Source organism: Tubulanus polymorphus, chromosome 7 (assembly GCF_964204645.1).
Source record: "Tubulanus polymorphus chromosome 7, tnTubPoly1.2, whole genome shotgun sequence".
Lineage (NCBI taxonomy): Eukaryota > Metazoa > Nemertea > Palaeonemertea > Tubulaniformes > Tubulanidae > Tubulanus > Tubulanus polymorphus.
Genome location: NC_134031.1, coordinates 5,911,346 through 5,932,117, shown reverse-complemented (window position 1 = coordinate 5,932,117; position 20,772 = coordinate 5,911,346). Strand labels below are relative to the sequence as shown.

The following is a 20,772-nucleotide window of genomic DNA, read 5'->3' as shown; positions in this document are numbered from 1 at the left end:
CGGATCGGGGCAATTCGGCACCCGCACGAACAGTCGTTCTGGTCCAAATTTGGCCCTAGTCGAAGTAGTTTTGTATATGTAGTTTCATAATCATGGATCATAATTCAACCCTGGTGTGGAACAACTTCCACGGTGGCTTATGGCTTTGATCCTGTAAAAGGTCGAATTATTGTATCGTCGATCGTTACGACGTTTATTACCATAATAGAGAAATGATAGCATGTGTGTGTATATGTACGTCGAAATAAGCGGATCATTAATTTAATTCCGAACGACGACGACGGTTGAACTGATTAAACGATATTGCTACTGTTGCCGCCTCCGCGCGGAACGCTTGTCATCGTGTATACTGCATGCGGCTCCTGATTTATTTATGACACTCGCTTGCCGGGGCTGGATTAATTGATGATTAACTAATCCGTACTCGCCCGGCGAGATCGCTTCCCGTAGCTAACAGGGGCAGCGGATCCAGGGCTTATATCGAGGGGTAGCACCCGATGAAAAGGGCAATGATTATCATAAAGAGGCATTATCGGCGAGTAGTGAAAAGGGGTCGGATTGGCCTTCTCAGGGAAAATTTTGAAAAATACACCCCTGCAGATGCCATTTCCAAAGATTTGAGCTTGTTTCGACCAAAGAAAAATAAATTAGACGTTTTTAGACGTCCTCAGGTGATACTGAACTTTCTACGGGAAAGCATTTTCGGGGGCTAACTGAAAATCTAGAGCACGTGCCCCAGGTGCCACCCCTGGATCCACGCCTGGCTGATCGAGTTATTTATCCCCGAAAAAATATCATTTGAGAATGGATTTTAGAGCAAATGTCTGATACTCGAAGGTCGACCATTCACTGTTTGAACTATCGTATTATATAATGCTAATGATACGAGTTTCCTGTCCGTCGACGCGAGTCATCCATTTGTCGAGATTTATATGTGACCGGCTTTTAGATATACGTATAGAGCGAAAGATGATGAATGGTTTGCTGGTGATTCGTCATCGGCCTAGAGTGTTCATACCCATCGACTGTCTCGTTAGTAGCAGTGATCAGCTCTGGTGGTAACGCTAGGTTACACTCGCGCATTCAATAGTCTAGACCGATCGTTTATGACCTTACAGTGAGCCACCATAACCATAGGTAGGCCTATGGCCTACTGATTAGAGGCCATAGGTATGGCCTACTGATTAGAGACCATAGGTATGGCCTACTGATTAGAGTCCATGATTAGCTCGAGACCAAACCGTAGGGCAAGTCGAGAATGGTGACCAACGGAGACGATTTGGCCCGCATCAGGCCGGGTCAAATTTGACCCATGCCTGATAAGAGAGCGTGTTCACACGTAACCCACTCACTCGATACTGAACAATGCTTATTCACTGTCTTAGTCACTTCCAGGACCAGTTGTAATTCACACGCAATAGTTAAACTCGGCCTGGTCTGACCTTTTTGGTCTGATCAAAAATGTGATCATGTGATCGCGGCTTAAGTCGCGTGTTCTTTTTACGTATTCATATAAACCAATCGCAATCCTCGGTTTAGTAGTTGTTGATGGTCACACGACCATATGTCTAACCCTGGTTAGTATATGTCTAACCCTGGTTAGTCATGGTAAGCTGAAGTCATATTGATATCAGGTTCTAGACCAGTTGTGACGATTGGGGTTGGTAAGCACGGGTTCAGCCAGTGATCTGGCTTGAGTCGCTCCGCAATGAACCAAATATTAAAGCTCATACATCGATTAATGAATGAAACTTATTGTATATTTTACTGGCTCCCTCTAGTGGCAGGTTATGGAGAAGGTACGGTGTATATGTGTGTGTTATACTAGGGTAGCTGTGACCGTTCACTGAATATAGAACCAAAACAAAACAAAACAAAACACGCGTGCTCATTCACGTAGATGACACCGACCCCTAGTGCCAAACGGACGAACAAGAAGGTAACGAAGCGTCGGGCAGAGAGCGGGTAGACACTGAATGTTATATCGAAACGCACAAACGTTTTTGTCATCGGCTGTTTTAGAAAATTGATGTCATTTCCCGTAACCATGTTCACATACGTAGCTAGCAGTAGTGGTAGTAGTGAAAATAACCGAGTTGATTGATGCAGAGGGAATGAGTAGTTTAGTAACGTGCAAATATAATATAGCGTAAATGTTTATTTGTGTTATATAGACTTAATGTACAGTGTAAGTACCGCTCGTAATTTGACATCCGCGCGATTGCCGGGGATTGGTTCCATCGGAGCAACAACTGATGCGCGATGGCTAAACGCTAAATTCTGTACGCACAAAATCATCTCATATTCGGAAAATGCTTAAATAACTGTATTTGTTACTTGCTCCCCCTAGTGGCAGATAATGGAAAAGGTATGCTGTAATGTATGTGTGTGTGTGTGTTATTGATTGATTTAGCACACTTGCCAGGGTTGACTTCCTGGTAAAATGAGATGAACGAACCATCGTTTTTTCCCACCTAGTACTGTGCACACAGAGGTTCTGATACATTGCCGTGTGGTTTGATCGTTGATTTGAAAATGAATCGTCAGTTTACGTCACGTTCACTTTCATGGTTTATCACAACGCTGGAAAAATTTATTTCTGTTATTTCGGAAAAATATCCGCACTGCAGTAGTATCGAAAAAGTGTTGCCAATTTCTTTGTTAGATCCTAGAAAAAACATTAAAAAAAACAACTTAAGGCGCATTCACACTATCAATACGTTGACGGTTCCGAATGGGTCCGTACCTGGAAATGGGCCAAAATTATTACGGACCAAATCAGAATTGGCGATCGTGCTATAGACAGATTTTAAGACGAATAATGATATTCCGTTATTCCTATATTGCCTAAAAATTTATGTAATATAGGAATTATGTGAAATCTGAAATTTATATTGATCAGCTTGACCACGAATTGGTGATGCAATACCACCGAGTACGATTTAAAACGGACCTGGAACCAGTTTCTGTCCGCACACGCACACAGCAGCTTAACTCCGTTTCAAAATTTGGAACGGACCTGGATCGGTCTTTTAGGTCGGCGCAAATTGGAATGGTCTAAATTGGAACGGTCTAAATTGGAACTGACCAATTTGGAACGGACTTTTTGCTAGTGTTGGTCTTTACTAAATCGGAACTGGCCAAGTTTAGGCTGTTCTGAATAATGTAGTGTGAACGCGGCTTTAAACTTCAGTCGTTCTATGCTCTGATAATTATCGATTTATTTACTCGCTCGATACTGAGTGAAATTAACCCAGAACTGCCCGTCTGGGTCTCTCGGTGTTGCGGCGGTCGGTCGTATTCATCATAAAACATGAAAACAATATTACTCGTTATCAATATAATGCGAATAACAAAAGCTCCCCTGTCAATAATCTGAACACCATGATATCTGCTACCGTGAAGCCGAATAACAATGCTGAACTCTACTTATAATAGCGCGGCGCAGTGAGGCCATATCAGTAACGATGATGCAATGACGCGTGTTAGATAGATGCTTAATTGAAAGCCTGTTCCTCAGAGATTCACGTACATTTAGATATATGATTCTTTCTCTCACCTCTTTCATCCCCCTTCCAACACCCCCCCCCCCCGTAGATCCGTAATTCTTTCCTCACTGCTAATGCCTCTTTCTCCTTTACCTTCTATCTCTACCCTTTTTCTCTTTCACCTCCTCTCCACCGTTTCTGACTATCTACAAAAAAACTATCATTACAGTAAAACCTCCCGTAGTAAACCCCTCTATATAGTGAACCCCTCTATAGGCCTATAGTGAACCCGGTTATATAGTGAACCCAGTCTATAGTGAACCCCTGTCTATAGTGGACACCTTTTGCCCAGTCTCGAAATTCTCCTTTCTAGAATACACACATCATCTGTAGTGAACAGTGAACACTGTCTTTTTCTGGCTTAGCAGGTTCAACCTATGTTAAACAGTGGTTCTGTGCCAAACTGTCGTCCCATGTCGCATCATGACCTGAGACCCTGTAGTGAACACCTCCAACACCTTTTTGTTGGTCCCACAGGCATTCACTATAGAGAGGTTTTACTCTACTCCCCATCTATCCTTCCATTGGCCTCTCCCCTTATCTTGGTTGCTGTACCATCTTACCCCGTCATAGTCTGTCCTGCGCTCTTTTCATTCTGCGCATCTCCCCCATCGCTTGTTTCATATTCGTTATTCACTCCTACGTTAAAAAAAACTTAACTCTCGGCTATGAACATCTAGGAATTTATTCTGACGAATCAAATGCGATTACGCGAGGATCTAAAAGCCACTGGCGAGATCAGTTTTCGAAGATATCGAATCATCGGATAGTTTAGTCGCAGTCAGTCTGTAGCCGCCAGCAGCAGAGAGGAGAGAGAGAGAGGGAGAGACTGTCTCGCAGTAATGCGTGGGTGGACTCGACGATCTATACCGAAGAAATACATGATTTATTTGATCATTAACCTCGTTATCGCGGCCCGGTTGTTAGATTGTCTCCCTCTTAGGATTTGGCATGATTTTTTTCGTATGTCTGAAATATAGTTCACACGTTCCTTTATCTGAAATACAGTTCACAATTCAATTCAATTCCTCCTATGCGTTTATTCAGAGAGCAGATATATGTATACCGTAGTTCACGTGTTCTATAAAAAGTGACCTATCCCGATGTGCACTTTTTAACCCTTTCAGTGCTGACTTATAAATACCCTAAAGTGCTGAAGATAATTTGAAAATTTAAAAAAATTCCACCCTAGTGTGTTGAATAACGGGAATACCACTATATATAGTGCATCTACACCGCGGCGCGGTGTATCATTAGTTACTAGTATTTCACTATGTTTGACAGGTGCTGCCATTTTTCAATAGAGTTAATTATTAATTACTTATTAGATCAATACACCGCAGTGCGGTGTATTAGCAAAATCTATCACTGATTTATACACCGCACTGCGGTGTAGACGCACTGAAAGGGTTAAGCGGCTGAAAATTGGTGAAACGCGATATTATCTGGCAGCTGAATATTTGCAGACATCGTCATTGGAAACACAAAATTTGTCGGACATTGAAAGCGTTGATTTGTTCAAATTGTTATACACGCATTATATGAGATTTTGTTATTCAGTTTCGACGAGTTAGTTGTGTAGGGTTTATGAAATTGTTATAGATGAAATGTTAAATCGTTTTATTCCGGGCAGTCAGTCGATTAGTCAGGTACGATTTGAATGTAATATCTTTATCTTTTTCACTGGTCACAGTCTTCGAGAACCGTTGAAGCAAGCATAATAAAGCAAGAATTATTAAAGATTAATTCAAAATGAACTGTGACATGAAATTTGGCAGAGGATATTGACCTGGAAGGGCAGAATTGGCAGTGCGGAGGCTTCATGCGCGAAACCTTCGTGGCCCATTGCGGAGGCTTCAAGCGCGAAACCTTGGTGGCCCTTCCAGCAGATGATTTAGGACAAAAAGGAGTTTTCTGGCTCTTATCGGGGTCCATTTGGATATATTTTTTGTCTTTTTAATAACTCTGCCAAACATATTTTCCAGGCTTTTATATCTGGTTATATTTCCTGATAAGGTGTGCGACTTAAAAAATTCAACGCGTGGCTGATGCACATGCATATTGTAAATTAGCCAATTAAATACCAAACCCGGTTAAATATCTATATCTGAAATAAAACTGGATCTGGACGAATATCCGTATATATGTATATTCATATGCGCAGACTGTCCCGTAATCCCGCGGGGACCTTATTCGAACTCGGGATGAGTCCGCGTTCAGACGGATAATTAATACAATACGATAAACAGTTTGATAACCGCAGTCGCCGCTGTGTATACGTATATAGAGATGCCGTTGTTGTTATTATCATGTACACGTATTTCGATTAATGTGAAAAACTATTTGACACATTTAGAAATAATGACCGTAATAGGGGATAGCTCTCGATGCCTGGGAAAAATGAATGTAATGTCAGTATGTGCTGCGTTGTGTCGTCATTTCGTATTCGAATTCTCTTGAAATTAGAAAATGCGAAAATAATTTGATCGAGGTGAATATGTTAAGTTAAGGTAGGGGCACACGAGCGTATTTTTTCGCCCGATCGCGGCGAATTTATAAATCGCCCGAAAAATTCGCTCGTGTGGCCACTCACGGCGACAACGATTTCGTCGGCCGAATCGATCGCCCGACGAATCGCCCGTATCAAACATGTTTGATATTTTCGGCCGATAATTTACGCCGGCGATCGGATCGCCCGCAAATTCGCTTGTCTGCCCGCACTCAGCGAATTTCGCCGAGCGATCCATTTTTATCAACCAATAGGATGCATTGTTGATATCATGTGATTCGTTAACTCTCTCCCTCTTAGTGCCAGTCGCTGACCGAATTTCGGTTTGATCGCTATGCGTGCCCGCTCGTATCGGGCGTATTATTTCGTCGGCGAATTCGCTGGCGAATTTAATCGTCGCGATCGGGCGAAAAAATACGCTCGTGTGTCCCTAGCTTTAAGAGAGGAACAGTAGCCCCAAGTCATTGATGCCTTCGGTAACGAGTCTGGTCAGCGTTCAGGGGTTCGAATCCTGCTGACGACAGACAAGGTGGCCACTGAACTGACCTGGAAAACCTGGAAAACTAAGGGAATCGGGAAAATCGAGAAAACATTTGGGAAAACTCTCTGCAGAATTTGTGGCAAATTTTGCCGAAAACCTGGAAAACTTTGGGAATTCAGATGATGCTATTGACCTCGCGTCTTTATCAGTACGTGATTCAATGAAAAATGTTTGAATTGTATCATTTTAAACCTAGAAATTTCTAGGAATTTTGTATAATCACATGGAAAAATCAGGGTAAACTCTGGGTATTTGTGAATGGGCACAAAGCAGCGCCACACTGACAGAGATTCTTCTCGTCAGTGGCAGATGCCTCAAAGATTTGAACGGTGGTGCTCTGAGCTTTGAACAAGGTAAAAAACCCTCAGCCACAAAAATGTATTAGCTCTTATATTTGCTAGCGTAGTAAAACTCATTTGTGATGAAATCCGAATTGCAAATCATATTCTCTATACCTTTGAATAGAAATGAAGCCTGTGAATATCCAGATTAAAACGATCTAAATTAAGCGAGTTTCACTGTGCATGAATGAATTCAAGCATAATATAAGCAATATATATGTACGATATTGTATAAATTTGTGACACAATGAAGGACCCCCGGCAAGTTCGTTGCCCAGACCCCTGATAAACGAGAATGAAAAAAAGAAAAACGGAAGAAGCAAAAGAAAGAAAAAAAGGGGGGAAATTAATGAAGAAGAGGAAAAGTTACAGACAGGCATATTCTATAAAGGCCCTACACGCATTATTTTCTATACCGAGATGAAGATGGAAATGGTAATAATATTGAAATTGATGAGTGATAATTTGCCGGAGGAGGATTGCTGATAATGTGTTAAGATTCATAAGATATATTCATTAAGATATATATATATATATATATATATATATATATATATATATATATATATATATATATATATATATATATATATATATATATATATATATATATATCTTTATCATCATGTCGTGTTCGTTTTCATCCCTTGATATTTCACCGCTGACTAATTGTATACAAGTTGCTATGGTTATTATTCGAATAATAACGGCGGCTCGTGAGGGAGGGAGGTAGAGAGAGAAAGAGCGTACATGGTTCTGAACGATGCATTCAAAATCATTTTTGTCATTACGAATGTTGTTCGACGCGATTTCATGATAGAGACACCGGGGTCTACCGGCGCATGAGCTTACCCGTCAGATCGCGCCACTATTAACCCCTTTCAGTGTGTTTACGCCGCATAGCGGTGTATAGATTGATTGACTTTGCTAGTACACCGCACTGTGGTGTATTGATATAATTCGTAAACGTTTTTATCTTTAATGATGGCAGCACCTGTCAAACACAGTTAGATATAAGCAACTAGCGATACACTGCACCGCGGTGTAGACGCATCATAGCTGATGCCTGTTATTTGATGCACTGGGCTGGAATTGTTCAAATATTTTCAGATTATCTCCAGCACTACTTTTAAGGGGATTTATTAGTCGGTACCGAAACGGTTAAAGATATCAGACGAACTCGATCAAAATTAGTTCATTCTCGTCAAATAACTTTGATCTCAATTTTCAATTTTCGGTCTTGTGATCCAAAAATTAAGCAAATCAAGCGTCTAAATAAACACTGATTAATCATAGAAGTTCCAATGTGTGGCATAATTTTCGTACATCATGCACAGAACTTGAGAAATTATTGTGTTAGGTTTTATTTGAGTTTGAGAAGAAATCCAGCATCGACATCGTACTGTATACTAGCGACACCTGGCGGATTATAGTGGAATTTCGCTTGCCACACAGTAGCGTCGCCGGTACGCCATGGATCCACGTTTACGATGGGACAGTTAGCTAGCGGTTATAGTCGGCTAATCTTAAATGTAACCGTAAAAGCTAGATGGCTTTTCTTCAAATTTTTGCAAGTTTTGACGAATAGACAGACATAATGTATGGGGATCCAACATATCTATTGAGCACGCAGTTACCTGATTTTGGCGTTAACCTTTTTATTTCATATAGGGCTAAAGCCATTGCGATTTGTGAAAATATCCGATCCAGAAACTTACTTACTTAGGGTGGCCACTGACCAGGAAAACCTGGAAAACCCGTCACTCAGTACAACCAGTTGCTCAAAAGTAGAACATCAGCAATTGGTTCGAACTGGAGATAGATAGTCGCTTACCAGTCGTAAGCTTGTGTACATCGACAAATTCAGTTCCTGATCCTCTCATACGCCGAAAACTACCCCGCAACTAGTTGTCTCCAGTTACTTTGTCGATGTATGCTTGGGTTAACCCTTTCAGTGCTGACTAATTAATACCCTATAGTGCTGGAGATAATTTGAAAATTCTAAGAAAATCCACCCTAGTGTGTTGAACAGCGGGAATACCACTATGGTGCGTCTACACTGCGTTGCGGTGTATCGTTAGTTACTAGTATTTCACTATGTTTGACACGTGCTGCCATTTTTGAAGAGAGATAATTACTAATTACATCAATACACCGCAGTGCAGTGTACTAGCAAAATCTATCACTGATTTAGACACCGCACTGCGGTGTAGACGCACTGAAAGGGTTAAGACGTTTGATGTTTTTCTTGCTGCGCGCGCTTGGTTTATGATATTTCTTGATATTACGTGTCTGATCATGAATTTTAATTGTTGTTTTACACGCGTTATTTCAGGCTCATCCGAATCCGAGCGATAATTATTCGGAGAAAGTGCTGCGAATGTTGCATATACCGAACATGATGAGTTCCGACGTGCCGAATAAACCGCTCGATTACTACACCTGTCAGTTCAAGCGATCGAAAATCGACAGGTAAGTCGTCCGATTTCCGCGGTAGACGACTCAGAGAGTCGCGCGGTCTATTACGTTTGAATCGAATGGAAATCAGTTCGATTAAAAGAACAACTTGAAGCTTTACGTTGGTTTCCATAGACAAGTGGCTGTGTTAAGTCGATAAGTTGATAAAGAAGAAAAATTTAAGAGATAGCCTGACATTTCAACTCAATTCTATGAGCCATTTTCAAAATGTTTTGAAAATGGCTCCAGGGTCCCTACGACTCCTTGATTCCTTAAAAACTCCTTGTGAATGGAAGATTCTTTTAAAGGTGCTTTAAAATCCTTTAATTTGAACAAAATTCCCAAAACTCCTTTGAAATTAATTCAATTTTAAGAAATGGGATACTAGAAATGTTTGTAGTTGTACAGTAGACAACGCATAAATCGGTACTATTTGGAACCGGGATTTTTCTTTAACCAATTAGATAGTTACCGAGTTCAGGTAGTTTATACGAAAAAAAATTGCTTCAAAAACCACCGAATTACTGGTTCACTGAGATTGACAGTCCTGATTAGGAGTCTACAGTATTTTGGATATGAAAGTGAAACAGACGCTTCCTAGAAATTTGAAATTTTCTCCTTTAAAACTCCTTGAAAACTTCTTACACTCAGGAATGACCGATCTGTAGGGATCCAGTTAACAATGTCTAACTTAAAGCAACTTTTAAGCAACTCAATTGTCCAAAGCCCAAGCACCTCGTTCCATTTATCCCGCGAGAAGAGAATCTTAAAATGACGCATTTTTCTCTTTTCTATCGATCAGATTTTTAGGGAGCGACAATCACGACACGTATTTCAAGTCGACCCAGCGACATCGAGTGATAAACGAAATCCTGCAGACGACCGTCTACGGCAAGAAGAAACGCGCCGAAATCGGCATCGATCGGCTGCTGGACGAGGAGGTGTTCACCGGCGCTTTCCCGCTGCACGAGGTTCGTAATTGAGAGTTCGTTTTATGGAGGGCTGCGAACGAGTGCTTTGACGATAATTAGGTTCTTGATCGTTACAGCACCTGGTCCATATAGTACCACAGCCGGTGAATAACACAAATATGTATATATACATATAAATTAGATATTAATAATTTCAAACTGATTATATATCGTAGTTATGGATCGAAATGCAAATTTTTAGGTCCATAAAGGTTAAAACTAGTTTCATAGGGTTTGGTACGAAAGCTGGGTTCTTACAGGTTTTGGAAAGCGTTGGAAAGTTTCGGAAAACTGGAATTTTTTCCGGGCCCTAGAAAAGCTATGGAAACTTTTTTTTCTCTTCTCTATGGCTATGGAAAAGTATGGAAAATCAGAAAATAGCCTCAAAATAGAAAATGTTCCTTCTATTTTGAATTTAAGGCTATATGCCTAAATGTCTTAAACTAACTATTCGATAACAAACCTTATGAAAACACTTTGACAATGATATTGATGATTGGCATTTATTTACTTTGAATGGGCCTACACATTGCCTGTTCTAGGTTGGCAATGTGTAACTTAGGGGTATGGAGAAATTATGATCTGAGTATTGAAAAGGTACGGAAAATTGGGAAACCCGTTTGAACCCTGTGAAAGTTCCCTTAAGGTCAACCCTATCCTAGGCCCAGTCTCATAGAGTTTGGTGTCAATGATATCCCTCGCAAGGAATAGCCCCTTGACCCGCTAGTTAGTGGGTCTGTAATCGCGGGTCCGCCCTTTATCGGCTCCGTTATGATGTGATACTTTTCGTTACAGGGACCGTTCGAATTCGATTCGAAGAAAGTAGCACCTTCTCACATGAACCAGAGACAAGTACTCTACGGATATTGGGCTAAATGGGGTCGCTGGTACAAGTACCAACCGTTGGACCATATTCGAGAGTACTTCGGCGAGAAAATCAGTATCTACTTCGCATGGCTCGGTAAGAGTTCATTACGGTTAATTCTTTGATATTCCCCGAATTGTGAATGTCACAGGGCTCGATCTAGAATTGTAGCATTTTATGGCATTTCACTCGGGACATTTGAAACTCATGTGGCGCGTGGCGAGATAACGATGATGTATATTATTTTGATGGAAATCGAATAATCTGTATTAGAATTAAAATTTAAAAAAAAAAAAATTTGAAACTGAAATTCATTGAAATGTTTCTTCGATGTGATTCTGAATTAGATTGGTTTTATTTCGTAGGTTTCTACACTGCTTGGTTGTTACCGGCGTCAATTGTTGGCTTGCTGGTATTTCTGTACGGCGTTGTCACTATGTACGATAACCCGATAGCGTAAGTACCAATCATTTCGTTTTTCAGAAATAAGTTCTACCCATAGTTCATCTTTAAATTGATGAACAGTTTTCATAATGTAAAACTGTTCAACATTTTATTGTAGCGTTCATTGGATGGCGTAACAATGCACTCATTTATACGTACCGTGCTGAAAATTAGTCCATTTTCAATTTACTTTGAACTGGACATTTAGGCTTCCAAAATGGAAATGTGGTCCAACTACTCATCACATAGATATAGGATTGACCTTCCCAATAAGTGGATTATATAGTTTTACTGGAAATTTATTTATTGATGAGAAAAGTTGATTTAGAAGAATTTAATCGAAATGTAGAAGAAATTGAAGCGTGAAAACTGGGTGACGACTAGCGAATGTGGTGGATCCTCACCTGCCATACATGGAATCCTCAATTGCCACAGCAGCACTGCGGGTACTGCTTTTTGTTCAAAGACTTGAATGCATTAAGTGCAATATATTCTTCCGCAAATTCCACAGTTAAATTTAGGTTTAATTTCAGTTGAAATTCGTGTATTCCTTTAAATCCAGAAGCAAACCGCTATTGAAGACAATTAGCTAGATTGTTTATACAGACACTAGTGAAACTGACCACTACACAAACTTATTCCGCTTAATTATTTACCACGCCTGAATTGAAGACTGTATATGATTATTTGTAGAATGCTTGTTAGATCGCTTTAATGAGGAGGTGAAGATGACGTCGTAAATAATTTGTGTCTTATCGATGTTACGTTATTGATTACCCGGTTCCGCGGGCTATTTGCCACATTTCTTGCGATTGCCTGAAAATGTCAGGACGATAGCGAATTTCATTCGAACATAGTTGCATGGCATGCCGAATCTACCAATTCAACTGTGGTTGGCAGACCTATGTTTCATAAGCCAGTGACACGTATCAAATTCTCTCAGTTAGATTCTACAATATAAACATGTCATATCCTTGTACTTACTCTTAGTATCTCTTGAAAATGGTTTCCAGTTGAAAATCAAAAATTCCAGAGTTTTTGATGTTTTTGTTTTTTTCATAGCGGATTTCACACTCTTGTCTTTTAATTGGGACACATCGTGACTTCCTACCTTCGATTGCGACTTTCCTCTGGATGTTTAAGTCAAACTCGCAGTATCGGGGCCGTTTGGAAAAAATCAGAAGAGTCACGGTGTTTTTATTACAACAAGAAAATTCTCCGTTCACAAAAAAAAAAACTTAACACATTTTTCTTTATCTTTTTTTCCAGGAATGAAACGTGTAATAAAACGAATCATTTTAAGATGTGTCCGCTGTGCGATGAGAATATCGGCTGTAAATACTGGAACTTGTCCGATGTTTGTTTGTACACGAGAATCGCGTATCTATTCGATCATCCCGGAACTGTGTTTTATGCTATATTCGTCTCATTCTGGGGTAAGCATCGAAATTGGATTAATTATCCTCGTCCCGGTTTCACCGACTGGTATTTACTTTAACCCTGTTATGTGAACTCGATTGAAAATGATGGTGTTAGCCCACGGGTTAAAGATAATGTCAGTATATAAAACAGGCCTCTTAAGCCTAACTCAGCCTTAAGCCTAACTTAGTCTAAGCCTAACTCAGGTCATGTATGATCTGATCAGATCGTTGGGTCGTAAGGCAACCAGTGGCTGATGTTTCAGTCAGCCTACTCAAGATCGTTAAAACTGATCGCAGACCATTCGTAAGCCGATCGGACATGTTCCATTTATGGATCTTATGTGACCTGAGTGTATTAAAGACTGATCGTAAGGTAGCCAATGAACAGCGATGTATGTACACATCACATAACTAACGGGGTTCGGTTCAAAATGAAGGATCTCAGGTGACCTGAGTGTAGTTAAGATCGGACGAACAGCTGATCGCATCTGATCTTTGTGCGACCTGATTTAGGCTTACTCAAGTCTTTCAGAGTGTTACTGCCTTAAAACTTTCAGTTTTTAAGGCAGGTTCAATGACCAGGGTCCAGTTCCACAGTTGTGAGTAAAAATGAGTTCACCGTTGATGAAATCACTGTCCGTGAGGATGATACATAAAATCCCACACTTCTAATGAAAAGATAAAGCCCGAAATGTTTCCATGAGTTTGTCATTTATTCTACATTCCTGAAGATTGAGTATTACTGAAGATGGCTGTTGGGGTATAGTCGAAGCATCGAATAGACTCGGGGAGACATTTTTTTCATTAATTTACTATTACTATTATGGAATTTTATGATTTTTATTTTATATATTGTCAAAACTAAATCTTGGCATCAAAGGTTATTATCTCCGAGAGATGAACCTTTTACCCTTATATCCTTGGAAGGAATCAAACCTAGGCCCACTATCATGTTATATCACGCTAATAATTTCTCATATAACATTAGGCTGAACGTTGAATATGTTATTGAATTAATCAAAACAGCTTTTTGTTCGCGCGGGTAACATTAGGAATTTATTGATTTCGATTTTTTTTTCCGAATACAATTAACGTTAATGGGCAATGCGTATATGTGTTATGTTTCGCCTTGATTCTGTACACCATCTGTAACGCCTAACGATTCATAACTGTGTTATTGTTATAATTGAAAATATCGCCGCTTGAAAAATGTTATTTTCCTACACAGTATACGGAATAAAAACATGGTGGCCACTGACCTGAAAGATTCAGGGAATCAGAATGAAAAAGAATCGATGAAAAATGAATGCATTGTAACATCTTTAACCTAGACATTTCTCTGATTCATTTAGGAAATTTCGCGTTATCACGTGGAAAAATCAGGGAAAACTCCAGGGATTTGTAAATAGGCAGAAAGTGGCCACCCTGAAAAACTATGTACAACCCTGATCAAGCTATCTGTTATTTAAAGGAGACACAGTTGTTCATCCGTTCATTTGCCTCCAAGTTGTTCCTAGGTGACGATAACTAAGGCAATCAGAAATATTGAACGTTTCCAGTGGTCTATGAAACCTAATGTGTAATATCCATTACCGTGGATCTTTTGTTCAGCGTTAAAACTGATTGTTTGTTTTCTATTTGAATTTCAGCTGTGACGTTTTTAGAATACTGGAAACGTAAAACAGCGAGTTTGGCGCATCACTGGGATTGTACTGATTTTGAAGAAGATGAAGTAAGTTTTCACTATTGAAGCCAAATAAAGATCTTGGGCTGTTTTGTACACCAGTTTTAACTTACAATACCTACAGCAGAACTGACAGAAATAACTGGCACCTGATTCTGAAAAATCTAATGTATCAACATCTACCGAGGGAATTAAGTAAAAAAATTTTTTCTTATCATAAATCTCAAGTTTTGACGTGTGTGTAATCAGTGATGGCTTATTTTTCAGTAGTTTTCTCCGTTGAAGAATATGATTTGGTATCGTGTTTGAAAATAGTAGCAACTCTTTCACTTCGACTGATATTAACAACTAAAACATTCAGAATCCAGGGCGCGCCCGTTTCGTAGAACGACTTTTAAAGTTTCGATAGTCATTTGAAAGTTGTTCTGTGAAACGCCCCTGTGCTATAGATTTGACTCCATATTTTAGAAAAGTATCATTCATTTCCAAATTTTAACCCACAACTGGAACTGGATCTAGCATCACAGCTTAAATCTAGAATAACATTTCATATGTACAAATTATTCTACTAGTTTTTTCACACTTCGACTGATGCCTTTCCATCTTTGAAATGAATATCGATTATTTTCTGATAGCATCATTTCATATACGTAATCTTTCTGCTATCGAATATTACCTATTTCCTACTCGTTCGTATTTCTTCAGCTCACGTATCGATGCAAAAAATGTACAAGGCTCCTTTCGTGGCATTAAAACGTTGCGCACTATTCCGCAGTTTACTAGGCCCAGTTCTAATTTAGACTTATCCCTAGAGCCCAACGCACAGGACGCGGGTAAACATTCGAACAGGAGATGGAAACATGTTTCCGAGCGTTTCTCGTGTTTGTTAATGAGAAACACCAAATCAAGACAAATCAAACGAAAGCTACCAATCAAATAAATGACAGGGTCAATCCCTATTTTAAGATAAAAGAATGAGAAACATGGTTTCGGAAACAAACATGTTTGATTCTGTGTTTCCCTGTCTGTTTGTGTCATGTGCGTTAGGCTTGAATCTTAAGACCACTCCTAATTTTAAGCGTATGCGTTATAAAATAAACTTTGTTGGGCTGAGAATTAATCCGAAATGTCTCATTTGTAGGAGAGACCGAGGCCCGAGTACGCTGCACTGGCACCGACTTACGAGAAAAATCCGATCACCGGAATTCTGGAGCCGCATTTCCCAGAACGGGATCGATTGCCTCGAATTCTGTCTGGTATAGCGTGTATAGTCATCATGGTACGTATAGAGAATTTCACTGGTTTTAATCCTCCCCAAATATGATTCAGCATGTTATGATTCAGAGTCTTTGAAAGCCATAATACAGGTCAGATTGTGAATTGTACAGTATTGATGTAGGTTTGATAGTCTTCATGATATTAGTGCGCGACCATGTCTTGGTTTTCATCCATGTATCCAACAAGGGCGGCTCCGAGAATATCCAAATCACCGCATTCAGTGACATGAAATGGTTGAAATCGATTCAGACTAGACCTAGCCGCAGACTTTTATTGGCTTGGGTCGTCCATCGTAAAAACTGCGTTTCCGATTACGAGTATCTTCCATATTGGTTCTCGGGCTTCCGTCATGAGACCCTTAATTTCGTATTGTCTGTCTGTATGTATGTGTGTCTGTCCTTAGCTTTGTTAATAGTGGGTTGATCTTGATCAAACTTGGGATCAATGTTAGTAAGGGGGTCTAGTTGTGCGGTGCAAAGAATGGGCCCATATATATATGACCTCATATATGACTTCATAACCGAGGAATTTGATCGAAATGCAAAAAGTTGTCTTGGAAAAATGTAGCCATTGGCCCTAGATAAGACATATTCAAAATGCAATGGGAACTAAAACGTGATAATTTCGGGGTTCCAGATTCAAGCCTGAGCCCCGAAAAGAACTGCCGTCGCCTCTGGCTTGTTGGTTCTATTTCATTATTTTCGTTATATTTTTCTTCCAGATGATTCTCGTGCTGATTTTCATCATCGCCGTTATTATGTATAGAACGTTGATAAGTATCCCGCTCTTCCAAAATAAAACATTCCGCGGACAAGCGACGACTATTGCCAGCATGACAGCCGCCATCGTCAATCTAATATTGATCATGTCGTTAGGAAAAGTGTACGAAAAGTTAGCGCTGAAGTTGACGCAGTGGGGTGAGTTCGTTTGTACTTGTCGTGGCCTTTTGAATGAATAGCGAGCAACCCTGGAAAGCTTTTCTATCATTTATAATTGACAATGATAGTATAGAATGAGTGCTATTATCCAAAATGTGATATTTAATGATACTCATACTTAGTAATGTCAATACAAGATAATTGTGTAAAATAGTATGAAATAGTAATAGGAAATATCCACAATTTGATTAATGATTGACTCATACTAGCCTACGTATACGCCGTATCTGCAGTGCCATGTCTGCTGGGGGAGAAGTAGCATACAAGCTGCACTATAAGCACGATCACACGTGCATTTTTGGCCATGGCCTAATTTGGCCCGACCAAAAACGTCAGTCCGGACTCTAGCCAAATTTTAGCACCCGTCAAATTATTGCCTGTGAATAGCAACTGGTTTCGGAAGTGACTCACTTCGCTTTGTTTTAAAGCATTGTGTAGTATCGGGTATGGGTATGAACCCGCTCTCTAAATCGTCTCTGTGTGATAGTACGGGCCAGGTACCAAGTGGCTCCTCTGTAGAGAGGCAATTAGGATGAGTGACACTAGGGAAACCAGGAAAACTTCCATACAGTGCAGAGTTTGAACTGATGGCCTGGCCGTGCTTTGCCATGGGGTTGTTTGAATACGGGTGGACCTGTGTATGCTGTTAAGTCATAGAACATACATCAGAAACAAAATTAATACCTGTGCCTGAAATATTGTCGGCATTCATTCGCAAAGTTAAGATTTGTTTCTTTTTTTCCCTATTCCAGAAATGCATCGTACGCAGTCAGAATTTGAAGATCAGCTCACATTTAAAGTCTTCATCTTTCAGTTCGTCAATTTTTACTCGTCAATATTTTACATAGCTTTCTTCAAGGGAAGGTAAGTACATTCAAACGGTCAGCATACAGATAATACCTGCCTACCTGAAGGAACATTCAACATGATATTTGAAGCATATTTTGATTTTTTGGTTGTCATTGAATTTTGCTTATAATTATAAAAGGTTATTGCTGGGGTTTTCAGAAGCACATTGGAGGAAAAGCACATCAGGGAAAATAAATGCTCTGAAAAAGGGGCTTTATTCTATAAGAACATTGAATAGGCGTTTTCGCAGAAAGTTAACGTTTTGATTGAAACTCTTGGCCACCCCTGACACATTCCATGTAAAAATGACGTATAACATGAAGCAGTTCCTCAAGAGTCAAATAATTGAAGATATATTTTGAATGAAGTCAAATCAAACCCATGACTTTCAAACCACAGAACAGATGACATTGGTTCCTTGAGTTTAATGCAATACAGGGGTAGTTGTTACTATATCTACAGATGTAAGATAAGGTCGGTTTAGTATATATGATCATGGCATTGAATATTACCGCTTGTTGTTATTGCAGGTTTGTTGGTTACCCGGGTAACTACAACCATTTCTTCGGTCTACGTAACGAAGAATGTAACAATGGAGGCTGTTTAATTGAACTCGCTCAACAGTTGGCCGTTATCATGGTCGGCAAACAAGTTATAAACAATGCACAAGAGGTCATCGTACCGTAAGTATACGTTTAGTCCTCATGTCTTAACAGTTGGACGTTTATTGAGAAATTCAGTAAAGATGCGAAATCGAATTATGGTAGTTATATTAGTAGTAGTAGTACTAGAACAGAATGACCACTGACCTGAAAAACCTGAAAAAATCAGGGAAGATTCAGGGAATTAGACAAATTTTGCAGAAAACCTTGAAACTCAGGGAATTCGGATATTCTATTTTTGACCACACATTCTATCAATGCAGGATTCATTGAAAATGAATGAATTATGAAACCACAAAATAATGGATGAATTATGACATTTTAAACCACAAAATTTCTCTGATTCACTCAGAGAATTTTGTGTTACGACATGGAAAAATCAGGAAAACTCAGATTTGTAATTGGGTGGAAAGTGGGCACCCTGTAGAAGTAATAGTAGTACATGTAGCAGTAATATTGTAGTAGTAGAAGCATTGAAGCCTTTTTAGACGTTTTGCCGATGTAGAGCTTTCCACTGTAGATCAGTCAGTTAACCACGTAACGTTAGTTGCTTTGCTGAAAGGCAGCTGTGTCTCGTTGAAAAAATAAGTCATTGCAATTAAGAATTAACTTGTTCATGATTTCTTGTCTTTTGTAGAAAGCTGAAAACTTGGTTGCATCAGCGAAAGATAAAACATGCGTCGAAAGATGTTGTGAAAAGTCGCTGGGAAGAAGATTACGAACTGATAGATTACGAAGGTCTATTCGAGGAATACTTAGAAATGGGTACGAATATTTGGGTTTTCATCTCAATTTTCAGACCACGACGCGTGAGTCGTGTGATGTTCACTACCACCTCATCGCACAGATCAAACATCGCTGAGACAAATAGAAAATCAGTTGCACTTTACGAAGCCGTAGCTCGGACTCCAATTGTTAGAAATACGAATATAAAACAACTTTACTGAAACCATTTTAGTGCTGACTAATCAATACCCATCGAGTGCTGGAGATAATTTGAAAATTCTAAGAAATTCCACCCCAGTGTGTTGAATAACGGGCATACTGCTACAGTGCATCTACACTGCGGTGCGGTGAACTAGCAAAGTCCATTGCCTATTTATACACTGCACTGCAGTGTAGATGCACTGATAGGGTTCAAGTATAATGTTTATTTTGAATAGATAAAACCCAAAATTTGAGACTGGATTTCTTAAGGGGCTGTTTAAAGAAATTACCGGCTCTCAGGGACTGAATCAATGATTCATATAGTTGTTTCGATGTTGATTTTATAGTGCTACAGTTCGGATTCATAACTATATTCGTGGCCGCGTTCCCGTTGGCTCCGTTATTCGCGTTGCTGAACAACTGGCTAGAAATACGTCTGGACGCGTCGAAATTGGTTTGCGAAACGCGTCGGCCTGTCGCTGACCGGTGTCAGGATATCGGAGTCTGGTTTACGATTCTAGACGCGCTAGCGCAACTGTCTGTAATCAGTAATGTAAGTGATCTAGCTCAGATTTCCTACTCACTTCTCAAAATGGTTTCTCTATAAAAAATAAACCAGCCAAAGATGTAAAGTTCTCGAAAAAAAGTTTTTACGCCTTTTAGCAACATTTTGGCTACAGACTAACGGCCATCATTAGGTGTACTGAGTGAGTACGCCTGATGATGGCTAATAGTCTTCGGCCAAAACGTTGCTCAAATATAGAAAAAACTATTTCTCAAGAACCAACACATCTTTGGCTGGATTATTATTGGATTTCTCTTATATTCATTTATTCATTTGCGGATGTCGTGTATCGTCTCGACTTCGATCGTTTCTCTAAATTCTAGGCATTCCTGATCGCATTCACGTCGGAGTTTCTGCCGAAGTTAATGTACCAGTATCAACAAAACTGGAAACTAGAGGGATATGTTAATTTCACGTTGGCTTATTCGCCTAACGGTACACTAACAGAGGAATGCAGGTAAATAAATATATGTTACGATTTATGGAAACGGCTTTTATGCGATCGTAGAGAATTATCATCCCTAGACGCAAGCCACACGTTCCTGAATCTTGTTTCAATACGTTCCCAGAAAATCTGAGTAAACTTCCATTATGTATATGTATTAACATTGACTATATATGTATATATATATATATATATATATATATATGTATGTAATATTGTTTTCTAGATATAAAGAATTTCGTGATCATCAAGGGGAATATACGTTGTTTTATTGGCATCTGTTAGCTGCTCGACTCGGATTTGTGATATTATTTGAGGTACGTGCAA

At 39.6% G+C, this 20,772-nt stretch overlaps 1 protein-coding gene across 1 annotated transcript in view; it reads left to right on the top strand.

Moving 5' to 3' along the window:
- The window catches only part of LOC141908194 (anoctamin-7-like), a 50,914-nt gene that overhangs the window by 21,973 nt on the left and 8,169 nt on the right, over nucleotides 1-20,772 (top strand). The window contains exons 5-18 of the mRNA XM_074798097.1: nucleotides 9,275-9,411; nucleotides 10,199-10,367; nucleotides 11,163-11,328; nucleotides 11,598-11,688; nucleotides 12,946-13,112; nucleotides 14,747-14,829; nucleotides 15,923-16,060; nucleotides 16,781-16,976; nucleotides 17,750-17,861; nucleotides 18,377-18,529; nucleotides 19,146-19,273; nucleotides 19,783-19,988; nucleotides 20,324-20,457; nucleotides 20,672-20,762. Of these exons, the coding sequence (XP_074654198.1) occupies nucleotides 9,275-9,411; nucleotides 10,199-10,367; nucleotides 11,163-11,328; nucleotides 11,598-11,688; nucleotides 12,946-13,112; nucleotides 14,747-14,829; nucleotides 15,923-16,060; nucleotides 16,781-16,976; nucleotides 17,750-17,861; nucleotides 18,377-18,529; nucleotides 19,146-19,273; nucleotides 19,783-19,988; nucleotides 20,324-20,457; nucleotides 20,672-20,762 (1,971 nt within the window). The remainder of the gene's footprint in view (nucleotides 1-9,274; nucleotides 9,412-10,198; nucleotides 10,368-11,162; nucleotides 11,329-11,597; nucleotides 11,689-12,945; nucleotides 13,113-14,746; nucleotides 14,830-15,922; nucleotides 16,061-16,780; nucleotides 16,977-17,749; nucleotides 17,862-18,376; nucleotides 18,530-19,145; nucleotides 19,274-19,782; nucleotides 19,989-20,323; nucleotides 20,458-20,671; nucleotides 20,763-20,772) is intronic.